This window comes from Anabrus simplex, chromosome 1, assembly GCF_040414725.1.
Source record: "Anabrus simplex isolate iqAnaSimp1 chromosome 1, ASM4041472v1, whole genome shotgun sequence".
Taxonomy (NCBI): Eukaryota; Metazoa; Arthropoda; class Insecta; order Orthoptera; family Tettigoniidae; genus Anabrus; species Anabrus simplex.
The window spans coordinates 942,413,051-942,431,310 of NC_090265.1; the positions used below are offsets into that span (position 1 = coordinate 942,413,051).

General features: G+C 38.3%; 1 protein-coding gene across 1 annotated transcript in view; it reads right to left on the reverse strand.

Annotated features, from left to right (window-relative positions):
* Positions 1–3,058: 3,058 nt before the first annotated feature.
* Positions 3,059–18,260, reverse strand: part of LOC136875010 (uncharacterized) — a 318,959-nt gene continuing 303,757 nt past the window's right edge. Inside the window, exons 11-13 of the mRNA XM_067148729.2 lie at positions 12,275–12,484; positions 10,553–10,762; positions 3,059–4,959 (exon numbers count right to left, since the gene is read on the reverse strand). Of these exons, the coding sequence (XP_067004830.2) occupies positions 4,832–4,959; positions 10,553–10,762; positions 12,275–12,484 (548 nt within the window). The 3' untranslated portion in view covers positions 3,059–4,831. The remainder of the gene's footprint in view (positions 4,960–10,552; positions 10,763–12,274; positions 12,485–18,260) is intronic.

An 18,260-nucleotide genomic window follows, 5' to 3' on the forward strand; every position in this document is an offset into this window, starting at 1 on the left:
TTACTGTATTCACTGAAAATCAAGTAATTCATTGCTCATTTAATAGAAGAGGAATACAATATAATAAAGGGGGAAAATGATTAAGTATTGGAAGCAGTACTGGTATGTTTAGGCTAATACATTTTTTTTTCATTATTAGTGGTTGGCTGATTAGTTGCATATTTTTTAAGTACATTTCCCATTGAGTTTATGTTAAAATAGAAAATGTAAATTTCCTGCATAAGATACCACCATTTCACAGCTGTACAAACAATCTGTATATTTGACATTAAACTTTTGAACTAAATTATTTTTAATTAATGTGATTATTTTAGTAGTCCCTTTTATAAGGATTATGTAATAATATAGGAAAGTGCTAAATTAATACTTTAATGTTGCTATCCATTAAGTAGCTGTGGTGGCTTTTGGTAAAATTCAATTGTGTGCTACAATTTTCAAGAAAACCAATAAAAAAAAAGATATAAAATATATATATAAAAATATAGTACTCAGTCACTGATGAAAAATTCTGTAATGTGTCAATGTTTTATGCTACTGAACTTGCCATTACCTTAAGAGTTGAACCCTTCGATGTTAACAACCATCTTTTTCTCAATTGAGAGCATAGCAAGGGCACTAAGCCATTGCTGTTGCATAGTGTTTTGAAGAAAGGTCTTCATTCTGTTCAGGGAAGAAAAAATATTTTCAGTTCAGCAGTTTTCATGGGTGTTGTAGGTTAATATTCTCAACAATTTGGTAATTTGAGAGAGTGTTAGTGAGAAAACTGTCCAAAGAAGAGTGGAAGAAGCCAATCTTCAATACAGAAGACCTGCTAAAGGCCAAGAATTCTTCAAACAGTATTGCGCAGCTTGACTGCTTTTTGCAGTGCAAAATTGGAGCAAATGCTGTTTACTGATGAGCTGCAATTTGGCCTTCAATCACCTGACAGGAGAGAAAGGGTTTCGAGAAGGTCTGGGGAAATGTATTCTTCTTGCACATTCTCAGCCAGGAAACCTTTTTACAGTGTTCTCCAATGGTGTGAACAAGAATCTATATGATTGCAAGGACAAATTTGATCTTAGTGGAGCGTCGAAGCCTTACAACACATCGCTATATGAAGGAAATCCTACTGGAGCATGTTATGCCTTTCGTTCCCTTTATTGGTGATTGTTTCAGACCAACGCAGGAAAATGCATGCCCACTTGTTGAGAGATGTGTACAGCAGTTCTTGGATGAAGTGGAGATTCGTTTTATGTTTCGGCCTGCTCGAAGCTCCGATTTGAATCCTATTGTGCATCTATGGGATCAGCTGGGGAGAAGGGTCCGTCAACACTATCGAGGCATCCTACAGGACTTACGGGAGGTCCTCCTAGAAGAATGGGAGATGATTCCTCAAGAGGACATTGCAGTATTAATCAGGAGCATGCCTGAAAAGTCTGATGCCATGATTAGTGCTAGAGGAGGTAATGCTTCTGAGGATGAGAAAAGAAGTCTGTAAAGTGTAGAAAACTTTAAAAAAAAAACCCCAACAACAGGTGAATCAACTTCGTGAGCTTCCTCAAAATTTGACTGAAGTGTAAACCCATACGTGTTACTTCCATATCTCTGGCTTAATTTGATCAAATTGCTTATAAAAAAAGGGGTTCTTTTTCATTGTCAGACACCTAAATGTTTTTCAAGGAATCGAAGTGTTGTGTTTTTTGTGCCAGTGGGGATCTCCATCCCTGCTACAAGCTAGAATGAGATTTTTAAAAACATGTTCCTATAATTATGTTTATCTACTTGTTAACTGTGGACAGACATTTTAAAGTAAAGAAATAAACTACTTAAGCTAGTTAAACAGGTTTTACTTGAGTTTGTAGAAATAAATTTTTACTAAATAATTGCAAGACCATGACAAGTAATAAAAATATGGAATTATACAAATATATCATTAACTTTTCCAGGAAGCTTTTTCATTATGAGCATGTCTTTATCAACCCTTTTATGAATTAAACTACAGGCAGTGTGTTGATGTGATTTTAATACCTTGATTTCAGATGTGGTCTACTTCTGTTGTTGATTATTGAATCAGTTATGGTGGCTGAAAAATTCTAACTTGAGCTACAGTAGTTTGTTTGTTAATTTAGAAAAATGTTGGTTCTGAAAAGTTGATAAATTCAGATAATAAAAGTTTATTTCTCTATGTACTTCGAAAACATTTCTTTCCCCATCAGAAATCTACAACACCATTCTCCTATATCTTCAAAAAATCAATTAAAATAATTTGCATTAAACTTTGTTGAGATGCAGAAATCATATAAGCAGATTAAACAGTCAGTCGCTTGAAGTCTTTCTGGAATATTACTACCGGTACTATACAAAAAGTAAGGTTATGAACATACTTTTGAAACTGGTTTATTCATAACGTAGCTGTAAAAAGTTCTGAATTAAGAGTAGGTCCCATCAAAACAACTATATATTTTTGAGTTTTGCGTAACTGATTTTCAATGTAAGTCTTATTTATGTACAACATATTATTGATCTCAAGGTTGAATAGTAAATATTGTTACCGGTATTCCATTTGTGCTCTCAGAACGCAGCATGTGTTATTGTACACCAAAGCAGAATTGATTCAAAAAGACGACAGAAGTCATACTACTGCACTAGCGGTACTAGTATACAAAGGGAAAGACAAATGATGAGAGGTGACTGTTTACTGCAGTAGGCTAACATGATATGCACACATAGGTTCATATTCGCATGAACACATATGGTTGATCAGTATGTTTACAGCAGCCATGAGTGACAGAAAACCGAAATGTATCTCCCTAGAGAAAAAGAAAGCAAGATTTATTCAAGAAGTGAAGAATAACGCAACTAAGGTTGAAAGAAGAATCCCACCTTTCAATACCAGTACTTAAAACAAACAAACTGAAATTAAATATGAACTTAAAAAGAAACTTCTAGAACTATTTAAAAATCAGAAAGCTACTATGCCCCATTTTTCTTTTCAAGACCTCAAAAATGTAAAGCATAACATAAAAGAACAATCTCATAGTCACTAAAGCAAAAAAAATGAATTATTGAAGGTGGGATTCTTCTTTCAACCTTAATTGATTTAATCCCAGTATGGAATCAAAACAATTATATTTATAAGTTGTCGTAGAGGATAATTCACAAAAATCAATAGCAATGATTGCGACTAATCTTATTTTATTGTGCATTTACATCTGTGACTATAATTAAATTAAGTTGTGCTTTAAGAAATTTTCTAGTAAAAATGTATCAGAATGATATATATTGTTATACTGTCAAAGTTGTGAACATACATTTACCATCGTCATTAAAGAAAAACTTTTGTCAGATTTTATTTTCGCTAAGCAGTTCAAATTATTCCCCTTAATTTTTTTTTTTTTCAATTGGCTTTACGTCGCACCAAGACAGATAGGTTTTATGGCAACGATGGGATAGGATGTATAAACCTGCTTCTACTGTTTTTCTCATCTTCAACCAATTTTGATCTAAAGTAAAAATATAGTCAAAGAAGAAAGATCATATCTTGAACTTCAACTAAATAACAGCCTTTTATACATTTTCATTCATATTCCTATTTCTTTCAACATTAAACACAACTGTTATTACCTGTTGATATTTTTGAAGTAATAAATGTGACTAGAAAATCCAGCTTATGGAATTGTTGTGGCTCATTTAGTTTTGTATGCACAGGCAGCAGCAGCTGGTCCAACGGCGTGGGGGCTCATGTCAGGTGTTTATACAATTCTATAGCACCCAAAGATGCATATTAGCATTCTGCTTTGAGGAAACACCAGTTGATGTATGTAGTGTCAACACTGTTCTCTGTTATTTAGACTTGAGCCCTCCCGTCTAATGGCAAACAGCTGCCACTCTGTTTAGGACTGTATCAGTTTTCTAGTGGGTTGAGGATGTTTTTATTAATTACCAGATAGTGAGAAAAGAAATATGAAAAAGTGAATGATTTCACCAAATGTGAAGAGTTATACTTTTTGGTGTCTAAAATATAGAAATGGGACTTAAAATATTTTTACCAGTACCACATTTTAAAATGTAATTGATAACAATGATCAGTAAACAACATAATATATTTTTTAAGGGACTTAACATCTGGGTCATTGGCCCCTGTAAATGATCATCAGCATAATGGAAACATCTGAAATGAATTCAAGTCCTCTTCTTTTAAATGAACTCAATTATTCTGTGAACCAATGGTGAATGGATATAAAAGTGCCACAGTATTTTCTGAATATCATAGTTTTGTAACTAGATACAAATTGCTTCATTTAACAAGAAGTTATTTTGTCATTGCTTCATATCTGAATGCCAATCTATTAACATACTTCTTCTACCGTGTACTATAATGACTGAACATTCGATTTGTACACAACAGTTTCTTGAAGATAAAGTTCTGTACTGGTATATCTGATACAGATGTTGTCTTTTTGGATACAGACTTTCAGACTTTAAAATTTGGGCTGAGTTGTGAATCACTTTGTACAGAATTGCATCTAAAAGGAGTCATATTCTGGATCATTGTTGTGTATGTCAAGTGTTTTCACTGAAATATTACATACCTCTTTCTTCTGTGATAAAATAATTCATTTCCCCCAAAAATTTCACTTTTGGTGTGACAACACCAAAGTCACTTTTAGAAGCACTCCCATTACCAACTATCGGTATATACACATCCAAATCATAGAAATCAATGCCCATGTTCACTCCAAGTTTCCCAAACTATTCATACAGGAGAGATCATAAATCAGTGTTTTTGTTAATCAGTCTCCTTTGACCACCTTCACCTCATTATTTTTAACTCTACATCCAGATGTCTTGATCATCTTGCAACATGGCACAGCATTGCAATAAAAGAATCAACAACAGTAAAGAAGGTTATAACTGTGATGACAGCAGGCAGAAATGCCCTGCTTATGAAGGAAGCTGAGTTAGGCTCCATGCACTGACCTGTGAACAAAAGAAAAGTTATTACAAGTAAGATAGAGGTACCAAACACAGAGAGTGTATTTCACAATTGAGGCATTCTGGGTAAAAAGGGCAAACTCAACATCAGGTCATTTTTTGTTTTCAGCATGAAATGCACATGCCTGCAGGAAAGTTATATTTAACAAAGAAAATCCCTTATAAAATAAGATTATAATGAAGCAAATAACGATTTCAGCCACTTAAAGTGCAGGTAGTAAAGGCGAATTTCACTGCACCTACCAGTCCCCTTCTCTCTGTACCTCTTCATCTGATTTTCTGAGGTATCAACTTCCTAATCCATCCCCATTTATCCTAGAGTAAAATCTTAAGAATTATTATTATTATTATTATTATTATTATTATTATTATTATTATTATTATTATTATTATTATTATTATTATTATGTGCGTATGGACCCAATGGATCACGCAAAGCTCTAACGATTCTGTTTTCTGAGTTGCCAAACAGCTCTCATCCTTTCTCCATGGATCCTTTTTCGTTCTTCTGTCCACTTTGCTCCAGTCTTCTTTTTCACTTCGTTCTCTGGTTGCACTTTCCATCCATTAATTTTTTTCCTATAAAGGTTTCTGTCCGCGGTGTCATTTGGGTTTATCTGGGCTTTTTCCAGATCCTTCTTCACTTCCAGTACCCATGGAATATTTTTTAGATGTTCTATGTAGGTGAGAATCTTGTGTGTCAGTCTACTTGCCGGCAATCTGTGGATGTGCCCATAGAATTTCAGGCGTCTTTTACGGATGTCTGCTGCAATGTTGGAATGCTCTTCTGTCTCTTTGCGTGACCTCAGTCTATATCCATCTTCTGTTTTTCGGGGGCCGAGAATTTTCCTCAGGATTCTCCTTTCTTCTTTTAAAATATTTTCTAGGTCACCTTTCCCGTTTAGTGTAAGGGTCTCACTGGCATATAAGACTTCGGGCTTTATTACTGTATTATAGTGTCTGATCTTTGCATGGCGGGACAAGCACTTTTTATTGTATATGTTGTGAACCCTACCGTAGGCTTTCCGAAATTTTTGTAGGCGAATTTTTTGGGCAACCTTCTCGCCTCCCGTTGGTTCAAGTATTTCTCCCAAGTACTTGAAGTGTGGTACTCGGTTGATTTGCCCATGTGTCGTGTTCAAAGTTTGGATGTCAAGTTTTGAGCAGAAGAACTTGGTCTTTTCAAAGGAAATTTGTAGGCCAACCTTTCCAGCACATTCGCTAAGGGTTTCAATTTGTTTAACGGCTGTGAATACATCATCTGTAAGTATGGCCAGGTCATCTGCAAAAGCGAGGCATGATATCTCAATACCGTCTTTGGGTCGTCCTAGTCGTATGGGGCGCCAGTATCCCATGTCTTTCAATACCTTTTCCCACTCGCGGATGACTTTGTCTAGGACGAGGTTGAAAAGAAGCGGAGATAAGCCGTCACCTTGTCGGACGCCAGTTTTAATCGGGAATGGTTCAGAGATCTCCCCCATGAATTTAACTTTGGAGATAGTGTCAGTGAGTGTTGCCTTGATAAGGTTGAGGGTCTTGGAATCAAGCCCCAGTTCCTCAAGAATAACGAAGAGAGACTGGCGATCAACCGAGTCGTACGCTTTCCTGAAGTCAACAAAAATGCAGATGACCGGTTTGTTCCTCAATGCTTTGTATTTAAGTGTTGCCTTCAAGTTGAATATTTGTTCTGTACACGAGCGACCAGGGCGGAAGCCTGCTTGATATTCGCCAATACTTTGTTCAAGTTGTTCTTGCGTTCTCTTCAAAAGGCAAGCTGAAAGAATTTTGTAAGTCACTTGGAGAAGAGAAATGCCCCTGTAATTGTTTACGTCGGTCTTATCTCCCTTTTTGTGTAATGGGTGGATGAGGGCGCACTTCCAGTCCTGAGGTAATTCTTCCGATTACCAGATATCTGTGATGATTTGAGTGAGCTCCTTGAGGGAGTTAGGTCCAAGATTTTTCAGAAGTTCCGCAATGATGCCATCTTCTCCGAAGGTCCTATTGTTTTTAAGTTTCAGGATGTGGCCACGGATTTCTTCCTCTGTCGGTGGTGGAGATTCTGGGAACGTGTGACTTAGGGGTTCTTGAGGGAATCTTGTGAGGGGCTCTGGATAGTTGAGGAGATCAGCGAAGTAAAGTGCTAATTCCTGACAATTATCCTGATTACTGAATGCAAGTTTTCCATCTGATCTTTTGAAAGCCAGGTTTTGAGGAGCATACCCACGGACTTGTCCTCCAAATTCCCTGTAGAAATCTCGTACATTGTAGTTACGAAAGTTGTCTTCAATCGAGTCCAGTTGTTGCTTCAAGTGTTTTCTCTTGACCTGCCTGATGATATTAAAATTGTTTTGTAAATTATGCTGGGGTTATTAATGAACAATTGTTGGATTGCCTATTATAATAAACTAAATTTAACATAATAATAACAGCAATAAAAGTAAAACACCTAAAAGTAAGTACAGCATGTCATTGACCCAGACAGGGCAGGGGTCATGGTATGGCGGGAGGTCAATGGACTGACTAGCCAGCTGGACTCGTTAACGGCGAGTACCATTTTTGCAATAACTTGCATTATGCTAGAGTGGAGAGAAGTGAGGACTTCATTTAAGATAAGTTCCAAATTTCAGGATGTTAAGGATTTAAACAGAAATAAACATAACTGTTTGTACATTTCTAAATATTTTTGAGTGTGATTTGATAGAATCTAATGATGTTCTTTCAAGAACGAAACCTGTCATTCTATTTTAGTTAAGTTGTTTCTTTTTCAGATGTAATTTTATTACCATATGTTTTCTTTTTCAAGTAATTTATAAATTTATTTTTTCAAAATTAGTTCCAGCAGACTGAAGAACCACACAGTTATAAATAAACTACATAAAAGGCTGCATTGTTTCTTTTTTCCCTTTTTTTTTTTTTGCAAGTTGCTTTATGTCGCACCGACACAGATAGGTCTTATTGTGACGATGGGACAGGAAAGGGCTAGGAGTGGGAAGGAAGCGGCCGTGGCCTTAATTAAGGTACAGTCCCAACATTTGCCTGGTAGGAAAATGGGAAACCACGGGAAACCATCTTCAGGGCTGTCGACAGTGGGGTTCGAACCCACTATCTCCCGAATACTGGATACTGGCCGCACTTAAGCGACTGCAGCTATCGAGTTTGGTACATTGTTTCTAAGATAGGCCTTACTTCTCCTTGTACAGTATTTGCATTGTATGGGGAACCTTATGTTAGACTATATCTTCACAAAATTGCTGTAAGATTTTGCAAAAGCTATGATTAAGAGATATTTCATTCCTAGCAAGTAGCACATGTTCAAGAAAAAATAGATGCTGCTGATTTACCCAGTATACAGTAAGTTCTAAGTAGGAAGTTCCTCATGCCTATGCAGTAAGGGAACCTCAGGCCTGTGGGGATATACTGCATATCAGAACTTCAATTCATTGAAGCCCTAAGTCCATGGATGTCAAGCAATTATGGAGAAATCAGAAAAAGAGAATTTGATGCCTAATGTAATTATCCCTAAAAAGAAAAGGCTGTAGCCTTGTTTTCAGGAGTGTCATCAACAAACTCATGAGTAACCAAACTGAATGGACTGTCGAATGAATAGATATGTTTAAAACAACAGTAATGATCATTGCAGTATACTCTCTACCCGGAAGCTCCATAGGTACAAGCCACAGCAACTCTGCAGCGAGTACAGAATCCTACCACGATGTGATAATAACTGCACTGGTTTTTGCTCTCAGGTCCACAAGGAAGTTAATTTATTTAAATCATTGAATTGACATTACACCATTAAGTTCAAACCTAAAATAATTGACTCCACAATATACTTTGAAACCCTCACATCACTGCCTTACGAGGGCTATGCCAAACATTTTAGCAGAGTGTGAGAAAGAAATTTATTTGAAAAACAACAATTACAACTTTTCAAAATACTCTCCATTAGCACGTATACATTTTTCCATTCTCTAAAACCACTTACAAAACGTCTCAGTCCAAGCTTCTTTCGGGATGTGACTTAGTGCACTCTCGTATGCTGCAATGGCCTCTTCATCTGATGAAAACCACTGCCCATGAATTATTTCCTTGGTCTTAGGGAACAGAAAGAAGTCACATCGGGACAGATCAGATTAATAGGGGGAATGAGGTAACACTATCACTTTTCCCTTTTCCAGAAAGTCCATTGTCCTGGCAGCCCTGTGCACAGATGCAATGTTGTGATGCAGTAGAAGGTGCCCACTCTTAGACTTCAGGTGCTGTGACCTCCATATGACAAGGACTTTGGGAAGACAGTCGTTCACGTACCATTCAGCATTGACTGTGTGTCCAAGGTCACAGAGGTGAGATGCCCCATTTTTGTAAAAAAAAAAAGAAAAAGAAAAAAAAAAAGTTGCCACCATCTTCTTTCCACAGCTTCCACTTCGTCAAACTTTTGTGGGTGGTTCCTCCCCTGGAATGAATCACACAGAATACTGTCTCTTCGTTTCAGGGTCATAATGGTAGACCCATGTTTCATCACCTGTAATGATATTGTAGGTGCCTTGGAACTTCCCTCCATTGAATTTTTCTAGCATGAAATGACACCAGTCCACGCTCGCCTCCTTTTGGCTCTCTGTCAGGGAATGTGGCACCGAACGGGCACATCACTTGGTAAGGCCTAAATAACTGTGAACGATGGTCTCTGCTGCTTTTATAGACAAATTTTATATAAACAAAAACAATTTGTGAGCTATTCCACATCAATTGATGTCACAAAATGTAAGGTATGGATCTTCTTTGATCATTTTCCTCACAGCATCAATATTTTCCTGAGTCACAGCTGTTGCTGGGCGACCGGGACGAGGTTTATCTTCAATTGATTGCCGACTCCTTGAAAACTCACAAAACCAATTTCCAACTATGACCCTAGAGGGGAAAGCCTCACCAAAAATATGCAACAAAGAAGAATGGCATTCTTTGGCACTTAAATTATTTTTATAATCATAAAAAATCATTCGAAAAAATCGCAGGCTGACAGATCCATCTTGCACCATGTCTGACTCAGCACTACCTGTGCTTTCTTCTCGTGCTGTGGAGGAACCACCGCTGGGAGGGGTTTTGCGCGCATTTTCCAAGGTCAAGAAATATTGCTTTTTCAAATGAGAATTACAGTTTACGGGTTGCTAAAAACTTTCGACATAGCATTCATAGAATGAGCATAAAGTAAAAAGTAACATCCTTGAGGCTATTGATCTATTCTTCCAAAAATCTAATATTTTTAAAGATCAGCAGTAGAGATGTGTTACTTGGTTCAAGAGGGACAATTCTCCGACTTCTCAGAATGTGTTTACAATGCTGAGAAAACCTTAAGCTGGTTAAAATCAACTGGACCAAATAATTATCATAATAAAATATTCAGGAATCACCCGCACAGTCAGTACAGATTGTAATGTATTGCTAATATTTGTCATACTTGCTTTTATAGACAAATTTTATATAAACAAAAACAATTTGTGAGCTATTCCACATCAACTGATAAGCCTCTTAATACACATCAACTGATAAGCCTCTTAATAATAAGTCTTGATCCACTTACCACTGCTGGTAACATTAAAGGCCAGGGTGCCTCCAACACCTGGACTGATGTTTCGTTGACAGCTATCTGAACTGCTGGAGAAGTGAACAATCCCATCTACTTCTCGATACATGAAGCAGTACCGTCTGGCACCATGTGATGAACGGCTCAATGGCGTTGTTATCAGGTAGCTGGTGCCATTGTCTTCCCATCGTCCATGGCATGAGTAAGCTGTAAGGAGATAAACCTAGTAGCACACATTTAATTGCACACTTTATTTCACAATAAAAATTGTAATGAATGATTTGAACATAATTTAAAAGTTGATGCCAATTATTCCCTCTTCCTGGATAAATATTAAGGTGATAATTAATTGTGTTCTTTGTTGTTATCATAGCTCTGATTTAATTGTTGAGGGTTTCCTCCTATCTCATCTCCACATATAGAGTAGAGAACTCAATGTGTGTATGTACAGTACCTGTATATGTATGTTTTTAAAAATGTTATCATTTATTCACAACATGCGCCTTTACATGACAGTAATACTACATACATCCTTTGAGTAATAATATTACAAAATTTAACTTAATTTCCTAATAACTTGCAAGATACTTCAAGTTTTTTCTATTGGTTTAATGTTGCACTAACACATAGGAAAGGACTAGGATTGGGAAGGAAGGAGCCATGGCCGTAGTTGAGGTACGAAATAACAATAGTGAAGGGAGAGGGTTCCCAGTCATTAAGGATTTACGTAGGTTTCCCTTCCCTGCCCCTTCACTATTGTTATTTCGTCTCGGTGTTTTCGAAATTCGTACGTTCCTCATCGCCAGATGTTTCATTCCAGGCTTGTGTCAATGTCATATGTTACGTACACATGTTATGTGACCCTCTTAAATTGATTCTGATGGTTCGGTCAGCTTCAGCTTCGAACGCTAGCGCTGTGCCACGTCCAGAGAGCCATCTGGTGACGAATGAACGTACCATTTCCACTTCTATTATAACGTCTAAATTTCAAAAAGTAATTGTTTAAAAAGCCTTTCTCATGGACAGTCGAGATTTTCTTCTGATGACGCAGAGCACAGTTCTCTGATAAACGTAAAGAATTTCACCTTATTTCCTTGATACGGCATAAGCCCAAAAGCCTATACAGTATGATGTCTATAAGTATGGGCCGTGAAAGCACCAATGGCAACAACACGACTGTTAACTATTTCACCAGTGAAATACTGTATATTCTATTGAAATCCTTTCTTTCAACAAAATTTACAACAGTATCGCGTAATTAAAAAAGTTATTACCTTCGTGGTAGGTGGAACCGTTGAACTGCTATTTGAAATACCCTGTCAAATGCCTGCACTAATAAACAGACTATAACCCCTGCCGAAGTTACGACTCTTTTTAATATCGCGTCTTTGTAAGTATTTTATCAACAAACCTACTGATATTTTAATAATAATATTGAAAGGAAAGAGATATTTCTTCTTTCATGCAGTCCTAAATTACAGGTTGTAATCTAGCGAACGCCTACAGAACTACTCAGTGAGAAAATTGTAAATAAATACCACTAATCGCAGATTACTACAAACAAACACTAAACACTAATATTTGCTAAATTTCTACAATTATTACTGGTAACTATTTTATTCCTGAGATGATACAGAGCTCTTGGAACAGCCAACCACTCACTAGTGCATCCAACAATGCATTTCAAAATCTTCATTTCAAATTAAATAACATAGGTACCTGAAACAACATCTGTGGAGGTGCATTCAGACTGGAACTCCATGGTATCTGTGGTGCTGCAACCCACCACAAGTGTTGTGAAGTCTTCAGTACAGGGGTCTGGCATTTGACGATTATCCAGGTCCCGACGAAGGACACGGTTCACACGACTCATGCCTGTCACACTAAACTTACCCAGATAAGGGCACTGACGAAGCTCTGGCTCTGAAGCTGGAACAGAACGATGGTAACATCAGATACATACATGGACCGATGACCTAGCTGTTAGGCCGCTTTAAACAACAAACATACATACATTTTCAGACATTGAAGTTCAGTCTATAAGCCTCCCTGACTGCATTATGTGCTTCAATGAACTCTATCCAACACTGGGGTTTCACATAATTATGTATCGCTTAAAGAAACATTTCAAAAATCTATTATTTTCTTTATCTGTGTCTTCGGTTCATTTCATTGTGTGTTTAAACAATCATTATTTATTTAATTTGTAATTTATAGTTGTTTATTTAAGCAAGCTTGCAATTTTACACAGTTGTTGATATCATAGCCATAGTTTTACATGGGATCTGAACTATAGCAATGTGACTATCCAGAAAACCTACATGCAATAGCCAGAACTCGAACTACAGCCACCTTGATCAGATGCCAGTGACTATGTCACTCAGCTATCATGCCCCCATATTTGATCATTTATGAGTAGACATAGCTATATTTGAGCAATGACATGGTTTTCCTGAAAGAGCTAACTAAGGAGATTGGATAGGAAAGATGAAAATAAGGAACCTGGCACAAGTAATGAAAGCAATGCCAGATTCAGCCTCGGGGTCTCCATGATCGTCACTCATCCTTCCCGGGGGCAAGGAGTGTAATACTGAGACAAAAGTAATAAGTTGACAATACAAGATGACATGTAGGTCTATATTTCTCTAATGAATATTATGTTATATCTGTTTTAAGATGTCTTGCCCAAGAACCATGCTTTGCTGTTAATTCTTGGCATGTCACAGGTAAGTTTGTAATAACAATCAACATGTACTGAACTGCCTGAACATTTGTTCTTCAAAAGCTCCTCCCTTTCCTTGCTGTATTCATCCTAGCGTTGCTTCTGTCAAGTAGAGAAGGACATCATCCAGTCTCTGAACAGAAATATCTGTTAACTATAAGGGTTGTTCGATTGAAACTTGGACCAAGCTGGCAACGCTGCAAATACTTAATAAGGGACCCAAAAGATGACAGAATTACATGGCTTGGTGTTTGTAGTAATTGCACAGAACATCAGAACATGGTCAGTCTGACAAGGAAATCCCACAATTTTTATGAAAGTTATAATGCGTACACTAAGGTAAAAGTAACACTCGTAAAGTAGTATGCTTCCGAGCTCTTTCTATTTCGAGTTATTGAAAGGATAAATTTGAACACCTCCCAGTAGTTGGGCAACCCGAAAGTGCCTTTTGTTAAACATTATCTCTGCTCATTTCCTATCGGAACATGCATTTTATTTTAAAGAAAAATGGAAATTTAACATGATACGGCCATTTCATGGTAATGTAACTGTAGAAAACAATGTTCAATGCAGTTTTCACACCAGGAATACACCTTAAAAACATTTTCATCCCAGTTATCTTCACTGCAGATTCATAATGCATGGAAATTAATGCCTAAAAAATTTGAAAATCGAACATGAGAAGCAGTAGAAATAACACCTATAATCTGTTCCTGTTGCTTGCCAGGCATAGCGAAGCCTGGGTGAAGTCAGCTTATTACGCATAATAGGAAGCGTTTTAACACCAGTCTAGCAGTTTGTGGTACTGTGGAGAAATGGGTCAACCACCAACCAGCATTCTTCCTTATGGAGAGTGTAGAGAAATGTTTCAGTGTTGGAACGGGAGAGGTGTTTATCTATAGACACACTCGAACTGTCATCACTCATCATAGGCTCTCGTGATGCAGTGTGATGATGATGATGATGATGATGTATAAAGGGTCAAGGTCATCGGTCCTTATGTGATACAGTGTGATGTCCAGTACATACAAAATGATTCCATAAGTCATTGCTCAAACTTTGTGGGTGTAAAAATAAGATAAAATGTTAAATGTAACTTTTTCTGAAGGTGCTGTGTTTCAAAGTTATGATCCGTAATTTCCTACCTTGCTAGACATTAATAACATGGGTCAGTACAGCTTTCGGACGCGTCATACTCGGCTACATAAGTTGGTAATTCAAAATGGCCAGATTTAAGAGAAAACTTAATCTTCGCGTGATCTGTGGAAGAGAACTTTTGCACGGCTAGAATACATGTGGTATAAATTAAAATTTTGTACGTGCGCGTAGAGGCGCGCGGCTGTGAGCTTGCATCCGGGAGATAGTAGGTTCGAATCCCACTATCGGCAGCCCTGAAAATGGTTTTCCGCGGTTTCCCATTTTCACACCAGGCAAATGCTGGGGCTGTACCTTAATTAAGGCCACGGCCGCTTCCTTCCAACTCCTAGGCCTTTCCTATCCCATCGTCGCCATAAGACCTATCTGTGTCGGTGCGACGTAAAGCCCCTAGAAAAAAAATTGTAATTTTTCGTGTTGAGTTTTACCTCTTCATTACGTTTAATTCTTAAGAGTTTGTTCTGTTCACTAGTGACTGCATTAAAGTAGATGGTTTAATCGTCTGTACACCCACTACGTTCAGTTGATTCCGACAAGAAAGGGCGTGGCTTACTGTAGGCCTATGTGGATCTGAACGGAGTCAAGAGCAGTACGACGACGAGCACGTCTCTGCATTTTTATAGACGTCACTTGGAACATACTTTGGGGTAAACTGAATGAGCTGTACTGTACTTAGTTTGTGTTGAATTTGTGATCCCTTCGTTTAGCTGTCTGTGTTGCACTGGACGGAATTCCACTCTGGGTAGAACGCACTTTCCGTAAATTAATAAACTATGGAAGGAATATATTGTATTTTGTTTGGGTTGCATTACTCTGAAATGAAGCTATTTAAAAAAAGTTGTATATGACGTTTTAGTTTTATCTCCACAACACCCAAAACGTTTCTACAGTGACTTACGAATCACCCTGTATAGTGTAATTTTCTAGACACCAGTCTATGTTTCAGCTGAACAACTCTTATACCCTCGATGAAATGCGAAAGAACGACATTCCTTCTAGCCCAGTTGTTGGTGTTTTTCAAGCATACTACATTGAAAAATGCAGATTCTCAAGTTAAAAGACGGCAAAAATTGCTAAGCCGTGGGTCAGTTACAGTCGAGAACTAATTAATGTTGAATCAGAGACATCACCGGAATGCTAGGATGCACTGTAACCTTATTTCAAACTCATAGCTCATGTTAAAGCGATCGTCTCTACAGAGACAAACAGTAGCTAACTTTCTTTCAAGTTCCTTCAGTCTTCTGATTATATAGAAAGCTCACGACATTTTCCATTATCTGTATTAGCGCTAATACTTAAAAGGAATAATTGCGGTGAGGGTACCTTTTCCTTTTTTTTCTTTTTTTTTCTTTTTCTTGCTCGTTACCTGGCTTCTGTGTTGTAAGTAATGCATCTTACAATTTCATGCTACAAGAGAGACCAAAGGACTATATTTGATTTTCCATGCAATCACCTCCTCTACCCTCTTTCCCAGCCACTAGCATCTTCTTTCACCTTCTCCAGTTTGAAAGTGGCTGGTAGGAAAGGCACTTCACGTAACAATCTATACCTCACTAAAATATTTTTTTCTATGCTTAAACATATTTAATCACCTAGTTCTTTATGTTAACTCTTAACTTACGCATCTTTAAGTTCTTTTTTCTCACACTCTATGGATCAGTGGAGGAGTGTGGGCCTCCGGATCTCAAGATTGTGGGTTCAAACCCGGCAGAGGTAGTCAGGTTTGTTTTGAAGGGACAGCATTTCACGTCGTACAATGTCGACATATAAAATATCTCTGATGACACACACAGTATTTATCAGACAAAATTCATTGTAAGTCATTTCTCTGTTATATGGTAAAATAAAACAGAGCATTAACTGACACGCTGGCAGCTTAGATGATGCCAAACGAAAATTTCTGCGCATGGTAGCTGAGGCTAATTAAAGCGACACTAGTACAACCAATTCATCTACTGCCCATTTACTTTCCGGATACCAGTTTCCTTATATTTCCCTTTCTGTATTTACATTAATTTGAGAGAGAATTCAATGAAGTGACGGCATAGACGATGTATACGAATATAAGCTCATCGGACAAAAAATGAGTCACCCCAGTGCGCACGCGCACTGCCTCTACGTGAACATAAGGCAGTAGCGATCACTGAGACATTGATGTTTCAAGTGGACAGTGTACGTCAACATGGAAAGATACAAGGATGTGACATAGTGGCAAAAAAAGGCAGTCGTGTTCGGTAGCGAAGCCAGGGTCGGCCGACTGGAGGGGGGGGTCATATTTACAATATGTCCGACTCGTTGGCTGAACGGTCAGCGTACTGGCCTTCGGTTCAGAGGGTCCCGGGTTCGATTCCCGGCCGGGTCGGGGATTTTAACCTTAATTGGTTAATTCCAAAGGCACGGGGGCTGGGTGTATGTGTTGTCTTCATCATCATTTCATCCTCATCACGACGCGCAGGTCGCCTACGGGAGTCAAATAGAAAGACCTGCACCTGGCGAGCCGAACCCTTCCTGGGATATCCCGGCATTGAAAGCCATACGACATTTCATTTCATAGTTCAAATATGATGAACGAATACAATGAAGGTGCGTGCATGCATGGCTTATCATTAGAAGGACACTGACAAGTGAATTATGTTGATATTCAGATTGCAGTAAACTACAAAATCTTATATTAAAATACAGAACAAGAACAATACGATGAGGGTCAACACAGTTTTACAGCAAATGCTATGTTGAGTTTACGATCTTAAATCTAACTTTCGAGGCTTCTTTGAAAACTAGTTTATTGTTTATTTTCTTTTGTAAAATTTCCATTGTGGGCGGTCTAACCACCAGTAAACCCCCTTCGCCACGCCTCTGATCGTATTTGGCCGTGCCCATGGTCATACGTTCCGTGACGTTGCTGGATTTGTTGGTGTTTCGCAGAGGACTGTTCAACGTGTCTACAAGCAGTGATGTACTACACGTGGCCACGAAACACGACGTCATAATTTGTGGTCGGAAAAAGATCCTGACTGAGAGGGACCGGAGACGCGTTTCATGGTTTGTGAATCAAAATCGCTTCCAAACCCGACATGAATTGCTGCAGACAGTGAATGAAGGTCCATCCTAACCTGTTTAGCTAGAGAACATTGCGATGGGAATACATGCATGAACATTTTGAGCCGGTCACTTCACAAGAGGCCATTGTTCACAGAGGCACATAAAGCTGCGCGTCTTCAATGGGCTAGAAATCATGGCGGAACGTAATGTGGTCTGATGATTCACATTTTTGCCTGTATCCCAATGACGCACGTCGTCGAGTGCACCGAAGGACAAATGAAGCATTTAATCCTGGATGTGTGCAAGGTCAGGTTCAAACCGGAGGTGGGTCTGTGATGTTTTGGAGGAGTTTTTCTTATCATGGATTGGGCCCGCTCACTGAGGTGACCACTAACATGAACCAGAATGTTTAACATTCTGGATGATCAGGTGTTGCCTTTCAGTTAACATCTGCAACATGACTATGCTATTGATATCCCGACTTTTTAAGATGACAACAACAAAGTTCATCGGGCTGGGCGCATATGTGACTGGTTTTATGAACACTCCCCCACCCTATTACATCTCCATTGGCCTGCAAAATCACCTGACTTGAACCACACTGAAAATCTGTGGGACATGTTAGAACAGAGGGTAAAACATCGATATCAGCATATCCGCAATTTGGTGGAATTGCGCGATGAAATCCTCAGCGAATGGCTTGACTTTGATGCGACATACCTGCGCAACCTTGTGAACTCACTTCCTAACCGAATCCAGGCGTCCAGAGGCGGAGTTACGCGGTAT